Source organism: Pterocles gutturalis, unplaced genomic scaffold (genome assembly GCF_000699245.1).
Source record: "Pterocles gutturalis isolate BGI_N339 unplaced genomic scaffold, ASM69924v1 scaffold11764, whole genome shotgun sequence".
Taxonomy (NCBI): domain Eukaryota; kingdom Metazoa; phylum Chordata; class Aves; order Pterocliformes; family Pteroclidae; genus Pterocles; species Pterocles gutturalis.
The window spans coordinates 1-17,232 of NW_010128283.1; the positions used below are offsets into that span (position 1 = coordinate 1).

Consider the following 17,232-nt stretch of genomic DNA (forward strand, 5'->3'; position numbering starts at 1 on the left):
ATTTTCTTATTTTTATTTTTAATTTTTTTTCTCCTTTTTCTTTTTTATTTTCTCTTTTTTCTTCATTCTTTTTTATTTTCTTCTTCCTTTCTTTTTTTCCCCCTTTTTCCTTCTTTTTCATTCTTTTTCCCCCAGCGCTCCTGGTTCCCCCTCAGCCCTGCAAGCAAGGGTGATGGAGGGAGACCTCAGGCCAGCTCATCCCAGCAAACCTGCTCAGCACCAGCAGACAGGAGCTGGCTGCCCTGACAGCCGCTCTTTTATTTCTACCCACCTCTTGCCCCCATTAAGGAGGGTTAAGAGCAGCCTCCTTTCTCCCTCAGGGCTGCTGGCCTGGCTGATGTTTTCTGCTGCTCCACCGGTGCCTCCTGCTCCAGGCAGCCCTCTGTCAGACAGAGAGTACCAGATCTTCTTTGCCGTCCTGCAGCCCTACTGGAAGGCAGACCTGACCTGCCAGCTGCGCCAGGCACGTGGCTGCCTCAGCCCTGCCATCCTGCAGCTGGACCGGGAGGAGAACCATGGCCGTATCCCCAAAGGTAGGGGCACCACGTCCAGGGACAGCGGTGGGTTTCGCCCCAGCTGGAGCAGTGCCGGCTTTTTTTCTGCCCTGAAATGCCACAAGATTGTGGGAATGGTGTGGGATGGGTTGTTTTGGGGTCTCTAGCCCAAAGTCCAGCTAGGAGCAGAACAGTCCCAGCACTAGTGCACCTTAACTTTGTGCAAGGGAGTTTTGTTTTGTGGCCTCTCTGCTGGGCACCCCTTCCAGTGCTGCACCCTTTTTCTGGAGAAAAAAAAAAACTTTTCCTAATGGCCAGTCCTAACCTCCCAAGCAGGAATTTTTTTTTTGTTTTCCCTCTTGTGTTGTCTGACACCACCAAGAAAAGTTTGATTCTATCATCTTGTAGCTTGCTTTCAGGTCCTTGTGGGCTGCAGTTAACTCACCTCCCTATCTTCTCTTCACCCAGATGAACAAGCACAGCTGCCCAACCTCTCTTCACAATGACCTGGCTGAAAGCCATGGCCACTTCAGTGGCCCTTCACTGAGCTATACAGTTTCTCCACCTCTCCACTGGTGGGTGGCACGGGGAAAAAACTGGTCACAGTTTTCTGGAGCTCTCTGAAGCTCATCGTCTCTTCCCAACAGTTCCTCTTACAACCTGACCGGCTCCTTCTAGCTTGATCTGGGGTTTAATGCAGAAGCTTGTCTTACGGGCTCTCATGGACCTTTAAGAAAGCTTGAGCTGATAAGCTGCTTTTTTAAAGTGCTTAACATTTCAGGAGCTAAGAAACATCCCAGTTCAGAAAGCACCATAGCAACAGCACCCTTTAAATCTCTGCAGTCATACTTTCCCTGCACCCCTGCATCAGAGAATTTAAGTGGCATAATTATATCTGTGCAGCTGAAAAACTTGGGACTACTTCTGTTGTATTTTTCTTCAGAGGAAATAAAATAGGAACAATTTTCTGATAAAAAATATGTCTTTATATTTAGCTATGAACGTCAATGAACTGAATGATCAGCCAACTGTGCTTATTTAGACTGCAGCTTGAGGGCAACTATTTCTTGCTTGTTTCTGCAGCTGTGTCGGGGGAATGGGTCCCACCCCACATCACCAGACCCAGGGATGGGTCATGGGCTCCTCCCTCACTTGTGGGTACCTGCAACCCATGATGCCACGGCAGTAGGTGCACCCAGAGTCTATCCCTGGTTCCTCTCCTGGTGATGCCCAGTGCCCTGGCACTGCTCTTTGGCATATCCAGCCACTCTCCCACTGCTGCTGCCTTCAGAGGCTCAGCTGCCAAGAGCAGGAGCATATGGGAATTCCCAGAGATGGGACAATTTTGTAGGATGCCGTCTTTACCTTCTTCTCCTCCATCCCTCAGCCCAACAAACCCATCCAGCAGACTTTATTCCCCTCCATGTTCCCTTTCTTCGAGTTTTGGGGCTATTTTGGCACAGGTTGTGGCCAGGATGAAAGGCCATGGGATATGGAAGAGCATGTGCCCTCACATCTTTTGTCTCTACTGTCCTCATTGATAAATGATGGTGCTATGTCCAAACTATCATGAGCATTAATTGTGCCTCTTCAGGTGTGGTGCTAAGAAAGGCAGTTAGTTACCTTGCATTTTAAACAAGGAAGCCTACACGTAGCCTTTCAACGCTCTTTGTTGTGGAAGATAAGAGTCAGGAGGATGTTTCCTGATAAGTGTATACAAATATCTTGTCTGGTTCCATCTTTTAGTGATGATGCAATTGTTAATTAATTGCCCCCACCGCCTCCGTTCTGGGAGCTCCTGTGGGTGGAGTTGGCCATGAATCCCAAGGGGGTGGCTTCCTGACACTCAGCAGAAGCTATGGCTGTTTGCAGCAAACACACAGGCACGAGGAGCAGAGGAAAGAGGCAAAAGGTCATATTGATTAAACTAAGCAGCTGGTGCTGGGAAGGGCTCCCCTTGTCAGGACAGTCAGAGGATTCAACAAGAGACAAATATTTCCATGGGAGAGATGAGCTGAGAGAAAAGAGGAGATGGAGATCAGTGCTAAAGGAGGCAAATTGGTCATCAGGCAATGCCATAAGCACTCAGCAGGCTGTGGGAGCACTGAGCCACGGTGAAGTGAAGAGAGCCCACAGGAAACTTTATCTGTGTCAAGTTTTCCTTCACTTCACAGACAATGGAATGAAAATGTACTTGTCTTCTCTCCCCACACCAAAATGGAAAGTTTCTGTATCATCATAGGAATGGTTTGTGACAGGACACAGCAAGCTGTAATACTCCAAGCCTGGCCTAGTATGTACTGCTGGGGCTGCAGTCCTGGCCCAGGAGACCCAGGCTAACACTAGGGCTAGCAAATGGTTGGGCTTCCTCCCCTGCTCAATGGCAGCAATGCTCCTTTGTGAGTGGCTGTGTGATGCTCTGCAGCTCCCAGTCTATGTGTATGGGGATCGCACTGGCTGAGGCTGTGTCCCCCATGTCCTGGAGGGATTTCGTAGGGCATCGCCAAAGGACAGGGTGGGTATCTGGCATGCCCCCTACAAGTTAGGTATTTCTCTGGGCTGGAATCCTGGTGGATACCTGAAACTCTGCTTTTGCTGGTGAATCCATATGCCCAGCACAAGAAAAGTGTGTACAGTGTAAAAGGTGGTGTACAAACAACTAACAGGAGAGCACTGCTAACTTCTTGCATCTCAGCCAGCACTTGACCCTTTAAGTATGTGCAAAGGGCTGGCTGTGTTAGTTGGGCCGTGCACTCATAGAGCAGAGGGAGCACAAGATTACCCCCTCCCCAAATCTCCCAGAGTTTTAGGGTCTCCTGCATGACCTCAGCTACCCTGCAATCACTGCAAGAAGAACTGCAGCTCTTGAGCCAGTAGTGTTGGCTGTGCTGGTCAAGGCTATGGTACATGTGCATACAGGCAAAGGCTTTGCCAGCAGCATCTTGGCCCTGTGGACTTTCCTCCATGCCCTGCACAGCTGTATCAATGTCAAACTATTTTGCCCTGAAGAGATTGTCTCCTCTGGTGTTCCCAGGCCTGATCTGGTCATCTTTTTAACCCATCATATCACTACTTACCTTTTTTTTCTTTTCATAAACCCTTCAAGGACTAATAACAAAGTCCTTATCAGATCCTGAAAAGAGGAGATTTGGGTTTCTGTAAAAGGGGAGATAACTGTGTGAAAACTAGTAGAAGAGCAAACTGAAACCTTGGGTGGTTTGGAGGGAAAGTGCACGTGGCACCTGGGATCCAGAGCTATAACAGCACAAGGCTGTAGTCTCCACGTGGGGGCAGACAGCTTTGACTTTCCTTTCAACCACAAGCCACTCTGAAAACAGCTATCTGAGAGGTCCCCAGCTCTTGTTGAGTCCAGGCAGGCCAAGGGGGCAGATGCCTAAACCTGTGGCCTGCCCCCCACGCTGCATCTCTCTCCCACCCCTCTCCAGGGCCAGTCTGTTCTAACTTCCCGGAGGCACCGTGGTTTCAGACCTTCTGCCAGTTCTCCCAGTACCGCTGCTTCAAACGCCAGTTCTACACCAAGGTGGGGAGCAGGATTTGGGATGGGGCAGGGGGGGAGTATCTCTTGGGAGATGGAAGGGATGAGGAAGGGAAGATGACACGGTGGGACTCATGTTTCTCCCTCTATCCTCCGCTCAGAGAATGCCATGTCAGAGTTTGTCTCCTCCAAAAAACCTTCCCATGATGGAGCAACCTCATGCTGTGGACTCCTGGGCAAGGGACAAAAGCTCCCCTATGGAAGAAGGTATGGCTGCACCAAGCTGCACTGGGCATCCCTGTGTGCCTGCTGATCTCCCGTAGCTACTCTTCCCCTGCAGCAGCTTTCTGGCTGGCCTCAGGAAAGTGCCCTCAGCTTCTCCTTCCTGCTCTCTCCCCAGCTCCAGGGCAGGCTTTCCTCTCGCCTGCTGATGCCCTGCTGCGTGCCAGTGTGGATGATCTCCTCAAATACTCCTACGCACTGTCAAGTCAGCAACTGCTGCCCGGGAAGCTCTCCCCAGCCACACCAGTGGAGCTGAGACCTCTGCAGGACTGGAGGCCGCCTGTGCTCGCACCGACCTTGCTGGTCCCAGCTGCCCCTCCCACCTTGCCTCCCAGTCTGGAATCCCCTGCCCAGGCAGAGGAAGCCTGGGAGCAACGCCTGCAGAGGAGCGTCTGGCAGCTGATCCACGTGGCCCTCTCTTTGGAGACATCCTTGGTCCCCAAGAGCTCTTCTCTGAACCCCAGCACCAAGTTAGACCCAAGGCTAGGTCACACGTCGCACAGCACCAAGGAGGAGGTACAGAAAGCAGCCACTCGTGGCAGGGGAGGGGAAAACCTGTCTCCCCAGTTGGCGGGGTACAGCATGCCACCTGTGCAGGGCTGTCCTTATGTGCACAGGCTGGTTCATGCCCCTACCCTGAGCAGCTGGTAAGCGCAGGCAGGCTTTCTGGAGCAAGCTGTCCCATAATAGAGCAGAAATGTACCTGAGGTGCCCGTCAGACACTCCCCGCTCCAGCACAGAGTGAGCAGGGAGAGGGTGACCCAGCACTGCTAGCGCTTAAGGATGTTACTGTCTTTGCATCCTGAGCAAAGTGTAGTTAGGCTGGGCTTTAGCTGCAAGCAGGGCTTTATCCCATGCATGTGTATCCCCACACTGTGACCATCTGCAGTGTGCAATCACCTCTGCACTCATCCTCCTCCCAGCTCATGTCTCCCAGGAGTCTGGATGACATGCAGAAATAGCTTCCTTGCAAACGCAGGTCCTCGGACACTGGAGTAAACACGTGTCTCCCTGTGCTCCTTGCCTCTCTGCATGCAACATGAAGCAGACATTTCTTAAAACAGTCTGACCTGAGGAGAGCTCCAAGGGGTGCTCCATATGCACCCCGGTAGAGCAAAAGCAACCCTGGGCTAGAAAACAAGAGCTGGGAGCACGGAGCCTTGCTCCTGAATGTGCAGGACCACTTCTTCTCCTGGAGCACATGCACCTCTCTGCACGTTGAATCTGTGCATTGCTCTTCCTAAAGGGTTTCTGGTTCCCTGTTTTGGCTTTGAAAGCAGCTGCATGCCAGTTCTGCACAGGGCCCTGTGACAGTCCAGCGTGCTGCAATCCTTTTACATGCCCTTCTTAGTTCCTCTGGCCAAGGGATACTTTAGGAGCTTGTTGAGCATCTTGAGCTCTTCTCAGCTGATCTGCCAGGATCCATTCGCCTCTGTGCTCAGGCAGCTGGGACTGGTGAGCCCAAACAGAAAAGACCTGTAAAAGAATCACATGTTTTCACTCAAATTTACTTTTTGATCCTTTAGTATTTTGTGGCTATAAAGACCTCTTGCTTTGACTGAGATGCAAAGACTATTTTGCTTGCCGAAAGCAAAAAAAAAAAAATGCTGTCTAGATGTGGTTTTCATGGAGAAGTCATTTTGGTTTCACTCGGTTGCTGGCCAGTGATGTTCCTGTAAGCGCACACGTTTTGTGCATGATTGCACATCTCTGGTTTCTATTCAAAACACTGCTGCAAAGTACTACTACAGTTGAGCCAGAGATCCCACATCTGTATGTAAAAATGAATTGCATTGTGTTTTTAAAGCTGTAAATATTCCCTTGCAAGGCTGTAACTTATGTCATCCTCCTTCCTAATACTGTGGGAGCCTTTTACTGCCTGGCAAATTTCTCCTGGTGCTGTGTACTCTAGGGCGAAACTATGTTTCTCTGAGGATGTATTCGTTTTCCCTGCCTCTGAAGCTGAGCCTTGCTGTGATGTAGTTATTTTGGGATTATTGAGGGACTGCTGTGATTGCGGATGACACTCGCTATTCTGCTGCAGAGTTTCTCAAAGACACTAATGCTGACTTGTGTCTGTAACCCGACAGCCAATTCCCATCAATCATGCTAAGCAAAGCTTTAACTCAAGTGAGGATAAAAAGGTGAGATAGACTTCGCCTGTCGGCTTTGCTGCTCACCACATCACGCCTTGTCTCAAAGGGACTTCAAAGCATGACCTAAAAAAGGGACAAAATGCTTTGAGGCATTTTCATTCCAGCAGGAGGAGCAGTGCTGGGTGGGACTGGTTGGTGTGCACAGGTGCCTTTCAGCATCGGGTTTAACACAAGGTGCACACAGTTGTGATGGGCACCAAATCCAGGGCTGAGTGTCTACCTTAGGGTCTTATGTCCAGCAGGACATTCATCTTTTCTCACTCACCCCTGCTTGTGGCAGCTTCTCTGGTAGCTCTACCAGCTTTCATGGTACCTGATGAAGCTACCTGTGACCTTTAGAGGCACAGTGAAGAATTTCAGCATGCTTTTGTGGTCTTTCTGCTAGCAGTGAATCATCATGGGAGGCAAAAATGTCTCTTATTGCACTTATTTTCAATTTTCAGTCTTTATTGTGCTTTCTGCCCCACGATTAGAGAGCTATTAATTTCCCAGTATTTTCTCTCCTCAAAGTTACCTATATACTATGATTCAATCTTGCAATAAGCTAAAAACAGCTCTGTAGGTCTTGCATTATAGATCCCAGGCAACTCTAATTTTCTGTGGCAATTTTCAGTGTCCCTTTAAAACATCCACACACTCCAGCTCTGCGGGCACCATTGAGGGACGGGTTTTAGCAGCTGGGTGTGCAGAAGAAGGTCAACCTACCTTCCCTTCCCTGCTCTTCTTTTTGAACACCAGAATTGCATTTCTCTTTTTCCCAGGGCTTCCCACTGTTGCGTTTTTTTTGCCTGCTATGAACCCTACACCCCTTTCAGCATCATAGCTGTCCCGGGTACAGACCCTGTCCTTGCACACAGGTGCTTACACTTCCTGTGAGCCCAGCTTCCCCAGAAAGGCTGAGCCGAGCCCTCCAGGCAGCTACACACTCGTACTCCTGCTGTACCTCTCCAAACAGTCCTCATGGTGCCTACATACTTCATCCCTGGCAGCTTGCATTTGAAGCCCAGACCCTTCATTACAAATACCATCCCCAGAAAAACACTCGCTTTGAATTATCATCACCCATTAGCAATTACTTTTTCTTTTTTACCCTGGGTCTGATGGTGGGGGATGGGACCCATTCCCCTGACATTTCTTAGAGGCTTTCAGGAACTATCTGTCACTTGGGGATGATGCAGATGTATCTCTTCTGGCTGTTCAGTAAGGCCAGGGCCCAATTTAGTGTCTCTGTATTGCTACTGTGAGTGGCTAGCTGTGGAAGAGGAGTCGTGACAGGGCAGGTTGTCTTCTCTCCACCAGGCCAGAAGTTCAAATGCTCCAGACTTTTGGGACTCTCAAAGCAGGGGGCTCTCAGTGTCCCAGGAGGGGCAGAGATAAAAGGCTGCAATATCGTGTGGGTCAGCAGGAGAGATGCATCTACAAAACACAGTTTTTCCCATGCTTTGTGCCCCCCAACCCTTGGGCACGCGTTTACGTTCCTGTTCTCCCCGTGGATCCTGTGTTGGGTTACCTGCTGGGTTTGTCTTGTCAGTTACCTAGCTGGTCTGCCTGACTTCTCTTTTTCTTTCTGAAGCTGTTAAGAATGGCTTTCTCCTTAGTGGTTTTAGTTTCCTGTAGCAACCTCCCTAAATCAGAAGTTACAAAGTGCTGGAAAGCTGCTGTTTGCTCTTTATCTTCCTTTCTGCTTGCCTCAGGTATTCACTCCATCTCACAGCCAGACAATATCGGGGAGGTCTGGCAGATGAAAGTTAATGGCCCAAATCCTTGTCATTATGTTGAGGGAGAGGTGGATGTTGTTAACCAGCCCTATTCAGAGACCCTGATAAAGAAGGCTCTGTGTGTGTCGCTCCATGTCTTGAGATGCTAAAGCAAGATAGGCTTTTGTCCAAAGCTTTATCTTTTTGCCTTTGAGAAATCACTGATCTTGGCCCACAGATTCTTCCTAATTTCATTTTTTCACATTCCCTTTGAAACATTGCCTCCCAGTACCTGTTAGGCTTTTTCCAGGGCAGAAGTTAGGACATTAATGTGCAGAGGTACAAAGCTTTTGACAGACCTAACAGTTTCCCTGATCCACAGATATTCTGCACATCCACAAACAACACAACAGCATGTCAACAAATGCAGGGGACCAGCAGCAGTGCTGTCCCGGGTCCGCACCGTTTGCCCATGATGCCTCTGTGATGGGACTCAAAGCCCCAGTGCTGCCATAAGGCAGTGGGAGAGTGTCTGGATACGCCAAAGAGCAGTGCCAGGGCACAGGGCATCACGAGGAGAGGAACCAGGGACAGCCCCTGGGTGCACCTAGCACCACGGCATTGTGCATTGCAGGTGCCCGCAAGCAAGGAGGAGCCCAGAACCCATCCCTGGGTCTGGTGATGTGGGGTGAGACATTCCCCTAACAACTCTCAGTTGCTTTCAGGAGCTACCTGTCACTTGGGGATGATGTAGATGTATCTCACTCACCCAGAGGTGGTAAACCAATGCATAAATTTGCAACCCTAAGGCCAGAAACCTCACAGCAGAGACAGAGAACAGAGAGAGAGAAGGAAATGGATGTGACAGAGAGCGCAACAGAATTTCTTAGTAACTTCAGGCTGGTGGCACAACTCGGTTTCCTGGGTGGGTGAGTGGATGTTATGGACACAATTCACATGCATCTGCATACATGGCCAACAGCAATGTGTTGGTAGGTGGTGCAAAGGGACACAAGGTTTTCTGATCTGTGTGAGCCAATTATATAGAATATGGTCTATAAATCTGAAGTTGGCCGTGCAGCAAAGGCTCCTACCCATGTCTGACTTTGCATCTGTTCTGAATAAGTAGGTCATCAACAGTCAGCAGATGTTTTATCGCTACTTATGAGCTACTTATGGAAGCAACCTTTTTAGAAAAGGCTGGAGACAAGTTCCCTTTTACTGCTCCTTTTGCCTGTAACCCTCTGTCTGCATCTTGTTGGGGCTGCACTTGTTGGACTAGTATGTGTGTTGGAGAAAGCAAAATCTGTTAAACCCACTTATTAGCAGTTGCTTGCTAAGCCTCAGGTTGTTGTTTATTTGCTATTTTTAAAAAAAGTACAGCAAGCTGGACAGTTTTCTTCTTCTATCTACCTCAGTGATGAAAACACCAGAGCTATTAATATCATTTCTAATGACTGGTAATATGTCTCTCACGTTACTGGCTTAATCATCCTGGTGTGATGAAGAAGCAATCAAAGCACAATGTGCCACTGGAATAACAAGCAAGTAGTGGAACAATAGCCAATAATGACATGTTTGTGGATAAATTATTTCAGAATAAGTTTGGAGCGTAATAACAGGGTCATTAATAGAAATTTGTGAGTCCCATCAAGATGACCCAGCCAGTTTACCAAATCTTGAAGGTGAAGATCGAACTGTGCCAAAGCAGTCAAGCATCCAAGTGGTGGCAGGGACTCCCTTCGGCTGTCACAGATTTATCAGCAAAGTGGATGGAACACTTGTTCTCCTGGGCTACAACTGCTTAAGAGAGAAATTGTCAGTGTTAGGTAGTCTCCCCACAAAGAGCAATCCTTTACGGAAGATAAATGCTAGAGGCTGTCCTTAGGGGCTGTCACTGTTTCTTCTCAGCATTGACAGCTTCCAGTCTGTCATGGAAAGTTAACTCTGTCCCAGACAAAAGCAGGACACAGTCACAGAAAAATGCTGAGAGGGTTGAATTGAACAACTTAGGCAAGATTTTCAAGTGAGATGAGCACAGACTATTCGCTCTAAATTTAAAATTTCCTGTTCTTCTTGGTGTCTTAAATGGTCTAAATGTTTACAGAGGAAACTAAAAAAAAAAAAAAACAAAACCAAAAATAAAAAGGACCACATGGAGTCATGGGATTGAGGAGTGGACATAAAGGATCTTAGCGGTTCTGGGAGTGCTGTCTGCAGGATAGGTGGGCTTTGTTTCTCTTTTTTACTGGCACATTTTAGTTCTTTCTAGTTTTGCCTGAAAGAGTTGGTATCTGTCACTACTGCCCTCAGTTTGCATTCTTTTGTCATCTCTTAACTCAGACCTTCCCTCCACAAACCTCTGACCAGGTTGGTCACAATGTGGTGCATTGCAGTAAGAGATGCACAGGTTTGCAAGACATAGATTTCCAGGTTTTCAGCTGTCCTTGGTTTTTCAGAGGATGTGGTTGTGCTATGGGTCAGCGCCACAGTAATTTATTCACATCTGTATCCACAGAATACCATTTGCAGCCTGTCCACAGCACAGTACAGAACAATGTGTTGAAGGAACATCTTCGTTTGCCTCAGTGCAGGCTAGAGCAGCATCTGCTGCACTGTGATAAAACAAATTTGACTGTAATGTCTTTTAAAAAAAATCTAGCACTCATGATATTTTCTATGAGTAATATTTTCCAGATTCTCTTGTAGTATCTAAGTGAGAGATGCCTTCAGAGATCCCAGCCTGCTCATTTGCTGCTGGTTAGTGTGAACTGTTTGGGTACAGAATCACTTGTTTCTGACCTGCTGCAAGTGCAGGGCACATGTTGTGAGCTCCTCCTTCATCCACAGTGTGTGGCAGGGCCCAGGGATCTATTAAGGAGGTGGACAAAACTTCTTCCTATTAGTAGCCCTAGTGCTCACACATATTCTCCTGGGAGTGCACATCCAAACCCAGTGTAAATGCCAAGCATCCGTGTGTCCCTGTGCATACGGTGTATGCCTCTCACATGCCCACGGATCTGGGAACACCAGTTATTCCTTACAGCTTGATTTCTTTACACACCATGTATTCACAAGAGCTGAACAGTGGGGAGGTTGATCTCTTTTAGCCTTCAGGCCCGGCAATTGCTCTGATCACTCACCCTGGCCTTCCTGCTCAGCACACGACTTGGAGCCGTGCCTGGTGAGCTCTGAAAGAAAAAGAGTGTCATGTGGCTGAGCTACAGACCCCTCTCCTAAAAGAAATTTGGGATATCTTTTTGAAGTCTCCAAGCCGTGGAGAAACTGCTCCATCAGCTGCTCCTATGCTAAATACCCTTTGTGTCAAGAGCATGCAGCTTATCTCCAGTTTGAATGGATCTCACCCCAAATTCCAGTCATCAAAAGTCATTATTCTTCCATCTGCTGATGAAGAGAGCCTTCCAGCTGATTCCCACCTTGGTAAAAGGACTGACTGACTGAGTAGCCGCCCACTAGTGTCTTTGCTCAGCTAAGTAAAGCTTTTTTAGCCTCTCAGTCTAGGTGAAAGTTTTCCAGTCCTTAGTAAATCTCATCTTCATGACCTTCCTCCAGGTTCTCCACCTCTTTATTATTTTTTTTAATGCTAATCTGAAGGTCTCCGAGAAGTTTCAACTACTCTTAGAAAACTTCTCCATACAGGTTAGCCCATGCATGGATTTTAAGAGCATTTTAACACAAGCAATTGCTGCTCTTAGCTTCTTCTTATTCTCTGCCAGATCAAAATTTGTTTATTTATCACTGGTTTTGTTTCCAGACACAGAAGACAAATATTTAATGAGCATTTTTACCTCTTCTGCATCATTGCTGATAATTGACACCATCCCTGTCTAGTAAGAGTTCTGTACCGTATCTACCATTTCTACTGTTCCTAAGAGATGCAAAATGTTCTTATTGTCCTTATCCCACTGTCCTTAAATATTCTACCTTTAGCTTCCCATGTCGGTTTGGATGAACAGTTAACTAATTGTTACCAGTTCTTCCCCTTTCTGTCAAATACATTGGCTCAAGCAGGAGGGAGGATAAATTTAAGCTACATACTCCAGACCCAAATGGGGCTGTCCCGTGGTCAGCACTCGGAGGACCTCTAACAAACATCTTGCTGTGCACTCAGATAGACAAAACTAGGCAGCAGTTGCTGCAGGGCCCCTGGGAAAGTTCTTCAAGCTGTGTTCATTCTCCAGTCCCTCTCATATGCTCCCAAATGCACACACACCCCTAGAGCCTCCATGTCACACAGGCACGTACAGACTTAGCAGATACCCCTGTTCCTCTGTGTAGTTTGGCCAAGAGTCCAAGGTTTCTTTGAGAAGGGGCTTTTTGCTATGCTTTGGGGTTGTTTTTCGCCTTTCAGTTTTTAACTAGAGGTCTATCTCTTCAGCTTGTGATGAGAGATAAGACTTGACTTCTTCCATCTCTTTATCTCCCAGTCTTTCAGCCTTGAAGAAGGAGGAGGCAATGACAATCCTGTGCTATGCAGTGCTGGAGGGAAGCTGCCTTTCATTAGCAGTCACTGAGGCCTGGAAGGAGATGGAAGGAAGAGTCCTTGGGTTTGGAGATTCGGTAAAGCCACTGATGTCCACCTTTGACCCCCACTGTGTGCAGGGCTCCCTGAAGTGCTGACCACAAAGCTCCAGCAGCTAGAGCTTGTCAGCACTGTCCTTTCAGGTGCCACCTTGCGGGAGAAGCTGACCTGGATGACCAGGGAGGCAAGCTCCAAGCCAGGAATATGGAAGGTCCTCAATCTCCTTTTTCCCTCCTGACCTCCCTGCTGCATCCACTCTAGGTGTGCGACAGCTTTGGGCGGCAGCACATGGACCTGTGCCCTAACTGTGCTTTCTGCTCACTGAAGAGGGAGCAGTGTCAGAACATCAAAAACCTAAACCGTGTTCACTGCAACACAGGCAGCTTCATCAACTACATCAACCCTCAGATCTCAACCCAGCACCAGGCTGCAGGCAACAAGGTATTGAGCATGCTGCATGTCCTGCTGGCCTCTGAGGAGGAGCCTGGACTGGGTGTGGGAAGGGGGAGGAAGAAGCATGGCTTTCTTTATCGCACCACTTTGCAGACTACCTCCCCAGAGTCCTCAGAGTACCACAGCGTGGAGGTTTTCAGAAGGCTGAGGGTGGAATACTGGTGCAGCCGGATAGCTATCCGTGGCTGTGAGGACCCTCGTGTGACCCTCTGGCTGAAAGCAGAGTACGCTGCCTTCCAAGATGATGGACATGCCCCAAGCCAGGTGGGTGCCCAAAGGATTCTCCCATCCTTCCTTCTTCTCTTCTTTCTCTGGCCTTGATTCCCATCTCCTCAGATCTGCGACTCAGATGGACTTCAGCATCCCAACTACTGCATGTTCAAGAGCCACCAGTGCCTCCAGCAGAGCCTCTACAATCAGAGGGTGAGAAGCAGCCTGCACTGCCTTTTATACAGCCTTCTCCTCCATGGCTGGTCCCCCCACAGCCAGCCCCAACTCCCTGCAGGACTCACTGGCCCACTCTTTTTCCCTTCGGTAAGACAGAATTAGGTGTGGTTGCAGGAGGTGACAAACAGTGACCCAAGCACAGCTGGCACGTAATGGAGGCTGTGGGATTTGCACAGATGCTCTAAGAGATGGCAGCCAGAGACAGCCACTAACATTTAGGCTGAGGAGCTGTGGGGAGCCTCCCACCCATTGGGGTATCCTTGTATATCCCTGCACGGGAGCGTCTCCCCCCTCTACTGGGTGCTTCCCAGGTGGTAACAAAAAACAAAAGTACCACAGCTAGACAGAGGACTAGCCCTTATCTTAGGAAACACACAGTTTAGCTGTCATCCTCTCCCTCCAACTTCACAGCTGGTTCTTTCCTCTTCCCTTTGGTGTTCCCACCAACCCAGCCTCCAGATGATGTCCTTCATGGGGGTCCTCTTTCCTTGGGCGAAGGATGGGCAGTGGTATGAGTCCATGAACTCGGGCTCTCCTTGCAGGTGTCTCGCCGCAGCTGCCGCAAAAATGAGACACACCGGGTGCTGACTGAGAAGGAAGGACAGGAGGAGGTGTCGCTGTGGCACCAGAGGTTCCTCAGCCTCAGCAAAGGGTGATGCACGGTAGCGGGGGGGGGACGCATGGAGGGCTCCAGAGCAGGCTCTCTGGGGCTCTGGTGGCGCAGAGAGTCTGGATAGACTTGGACGGCTCTTCCCAGACCCCTTGCTGTCCAGTTAGCTCATCATGGCCAGATCTCACCCTTCGAGCACCTGCTCTGTGCCAGCAACAGCAGTACATCATGAAGGGAGCCTCACTCAACAGCATTTCAGTGTGGCACTTGCTGGAACTCCTCCTGAAATAATTTTCTCCAGCCAAAGGAGCAGCTGAGCATCACAGAAGGCATCAACCCTGGGAACCTGGATTTAGAGCCACTGGCCCAAGCGTCCTTGTCTGAAATCCCCAGCCATCTCATGCCTCCCTCCCCCTGCAGACCTATACGTGTCAGTAGTTCTCCCAAGTATTGTTTTATAAAGAGCCTATTAATCCGCGAATCTAATTTGTTCCTTTCTCTCTGAGGCTGCTGCTCTATTACACCCCTCAGTGACCCCTCTCATGTCTGAGGTGGGGCCCCACTCCCCCCTGCTCCTCTCTCTGGTGTTTGTCACTTGCTTCAGCCCATGTAGCCACTGAGCATGAGGACTGCAGAGTGGCCTTGCCCCTCCCCTGCCCAAGCCCACAGGAGGCAGCAGAGCCAGATACCTGCCAGGTCCCAAATGCAACGCATGAGATAGGAGCTGACGTATGCACGTTGCTTTCCATTGCAGCTGCTTATTTCTAAAGTTTAAGCATCTATTAGACCTGTGTCCTCCAAACCTCCATACAGAAAAATAATTCAAACCATACAAAGCTCAATGAGGCTGGCAAGATGGTGCTATGTGGCGAGCACACAGGGGCTGATGGCACCCCTGGAGCCAGGGGCTGCTCTCCGGCAAGGCTGCAAAATTCCATGTCTCCTCCGTTCCCTCTCAGCCTGTGTCCCCCCCCCACACCTTCCCCCACTTACTCATGTCTCTCCCCAGGCTGTTCTCTCCCGAGCTTCCTTGCAGTGCCCTGGAAGCCTCCCCCCACCCCAGTGTGCTCCCCCTCGGTGGCAGCTGTGCACCTCCACCACACCAGGTGCCAGCACTGCTTGCACTTGGCAGAGCAGCACCAGTGAAACTTGCAGCTGCACCGCTCCACCACCTCCTCCTGTGCCGTGTGGAAGCCCCTGCCACAGCACAGGAGCTCACAGCCGTCCATGGCCAACGATGTCCGGTTGCACTACTGGACAGAGGCGCCAAAGACCCCACACCAGGGGTCCCAGTCACAGAAGTCTGGGCTGGCCAACAGGTAGACCAGGTCATGAGCTGTGTAGGGCTTGAAGCGAGAGCTCTTGGGCACCAGGAGTTTGTGGGAACCGACCCACTTGGGGTGAACCTCTGTTGCCCCCTCAAACTTTTCCTTGAGGACATTGCCCACCTTGCAGAAGGCAGGCATGACCTTCCAGCATGTGCACACCTCACAGGAGCCCGACACACCATGGCAGTTGCACTCCACCTTCGTATGGGCCAGGAGAGCCTGAGGAGCAGGAGGCAGCTGACAGGTAGACCTGGGACACCCTGCCGTGCGCCTCCTATGCCTGTGGGACCCCCCAGAAGCCATGGTTCCCCCCCACACCTCCCAAGGGGCTGGAGGGCAGGATCAGCAGAAAGGAAGAGAAGGGAGGAGAATGGCAAAAATGTCTTTTTAAGACGAGCCAATATGAAACAGAAGGGGATCCACTCTGTGGGAAGCAGGCTAACTTGGATCTGTAAGAGAAATCCCTGAGGCAGGGGAAGAGTCATGGACCTGCTCTGATCCATGGGGCTGAGGGGAGAGGGATAGATCTGCCCACAGCCAGAGGATGCTCAAGGGACCAGATCTGACAATGACCCCTGAAGAGGATGGTTTCTTTGCTCAGGAGGGACTGGAGCGCAAGGGAAGCCCTTGAGAGCAGAATGGGGAAATCAATTTCCTTTGCAGAACAGGCCAAGGAAAGTAAATCACAGATGGGGTCAGTGAGGACAAGGACTCTGCACAGAGGTGGGTAGGGGAGGCTGGGCCCCTCCTCTGAACAGGCAAGGAGCCAGCTCAGTGGGAGCCATGCAGTGCTGGGCTGAGGAAAGGCAGCAGGACACAGACCCACTCTGTGAGCCTGTGGCTGCCCCGAACTGCTCCTTGGGGTAGGGGAGTTGGACTGAGATCCACCCAGCCAGGAAGAAGCCTGTGAAGCCAGGCTTCCTTTCTAGCCCTTGTTCCTGACCTTACCTTCCTCCCAGCCTCATTCTTGTGCGGGTTCATGAGTTCACGGGCATCAGCACCATACACAGCCACACCATCTCCATCCTGTCCTGGGCAAAACTCCACCTTCAGCCACAGTGCAGCAGCCTCCTGAATCTCCTTCTGCAACCTCTCACTGCCTGTGCTCGACGGTCACTCTCACAGCAGCTCCAGCCCAGCACTGCAAAGCGTGAGTAGTCCCTGTCCTGGGGAATGACCCCAGGCTGCACCGGTGTTCCTGACAGCATTGGAGGCCCAGTGGCTCACAGAGACCTGACGGGTTGGCCCTTCAAGGGCATCCGTGCCAGTTCTCTTCCCCACCTACAGCTTAGGCAGCATCGTGGGAGAGCTCTGAACTAGGGCTCTGGGGCGGGCGTCCGTTGGAGGGAGCTCACATGGCTGGGGACAGCATCAGTGTCAGACCCCCGGTCTCTGCCGTCCTGTCAGCAGGTTGGCTTCCTCTATCGTCAGGTCGCTTCATCAGCAGAAGACCCAGTCAGCAGCAGAGCCTTCTTGCAAGAAAAACCTGGCAGCAGCAAGCAGCTATTGCTAGACCCACCATCTTGTCATTGCTTTGTCACCAAGCCCTTTGGGGAGCCGGAGAATTTCCCTGCAGTGGCAGCTCAGGGGAGCAGAGGGATAGAAGACCTGTTGCTTCCCTCATACCCAGCCGCTGTCCTTGAGGACCTTCCCTCATCTGACTACTCCAGGCTACTTCTTTTCTACCCTGCAGCCCACATAGCTACAGCAAACAGACAACACAGCC

At 50.2% G+C, this 17,232-nt stretch overlaps 2 protein-coding genes across 2 annotated transcripts in view; one reads left to right on the forward strand and one right to left on the reverse strand.

Moving 5' to 3' along the window:
- Window positions 1-320: 320 nt before the first annotated feature.
- Window positions 321-14,224, forward strand: ACRBP (acrosin binding protein; the record flags this gene model as incomplete). The annotated part of the gene is made up of 9 exons (XM_010079568.1): window positions 321-533; window positions 3,941-4,035; window positions 4,152-4,257; window positions 4,397-4,919; window positions 12,574-12,706; window positions 12,930-13,109; window positions 13,215-13,385; window positions 13,458-13,544; window positions 14,111-14,224. Coding segments are annotated over 9 exons (1,622 nt in total), but the record flags the coding sequence as incomplete, so codon positions are not given.
- Window positions 14,225-15,167: 943 nt separating this feature from the next.
- The window catches only part of LOC104466220 (protein Wnt-4-like), a 2,889-nt gene continuing 824 nt past the window's right edge, over window positions 15,168-17,232 (reverse strand). The window contains 2 exon segments of the mRNA XM_010079569.1: window positions 15,168-15,725; window positions 16,455-16,606. Coding sequence (XP_010077871.1) covers window positions 15,168-15,725; window positions 16,455-16,606 — 710 coding nt within the window.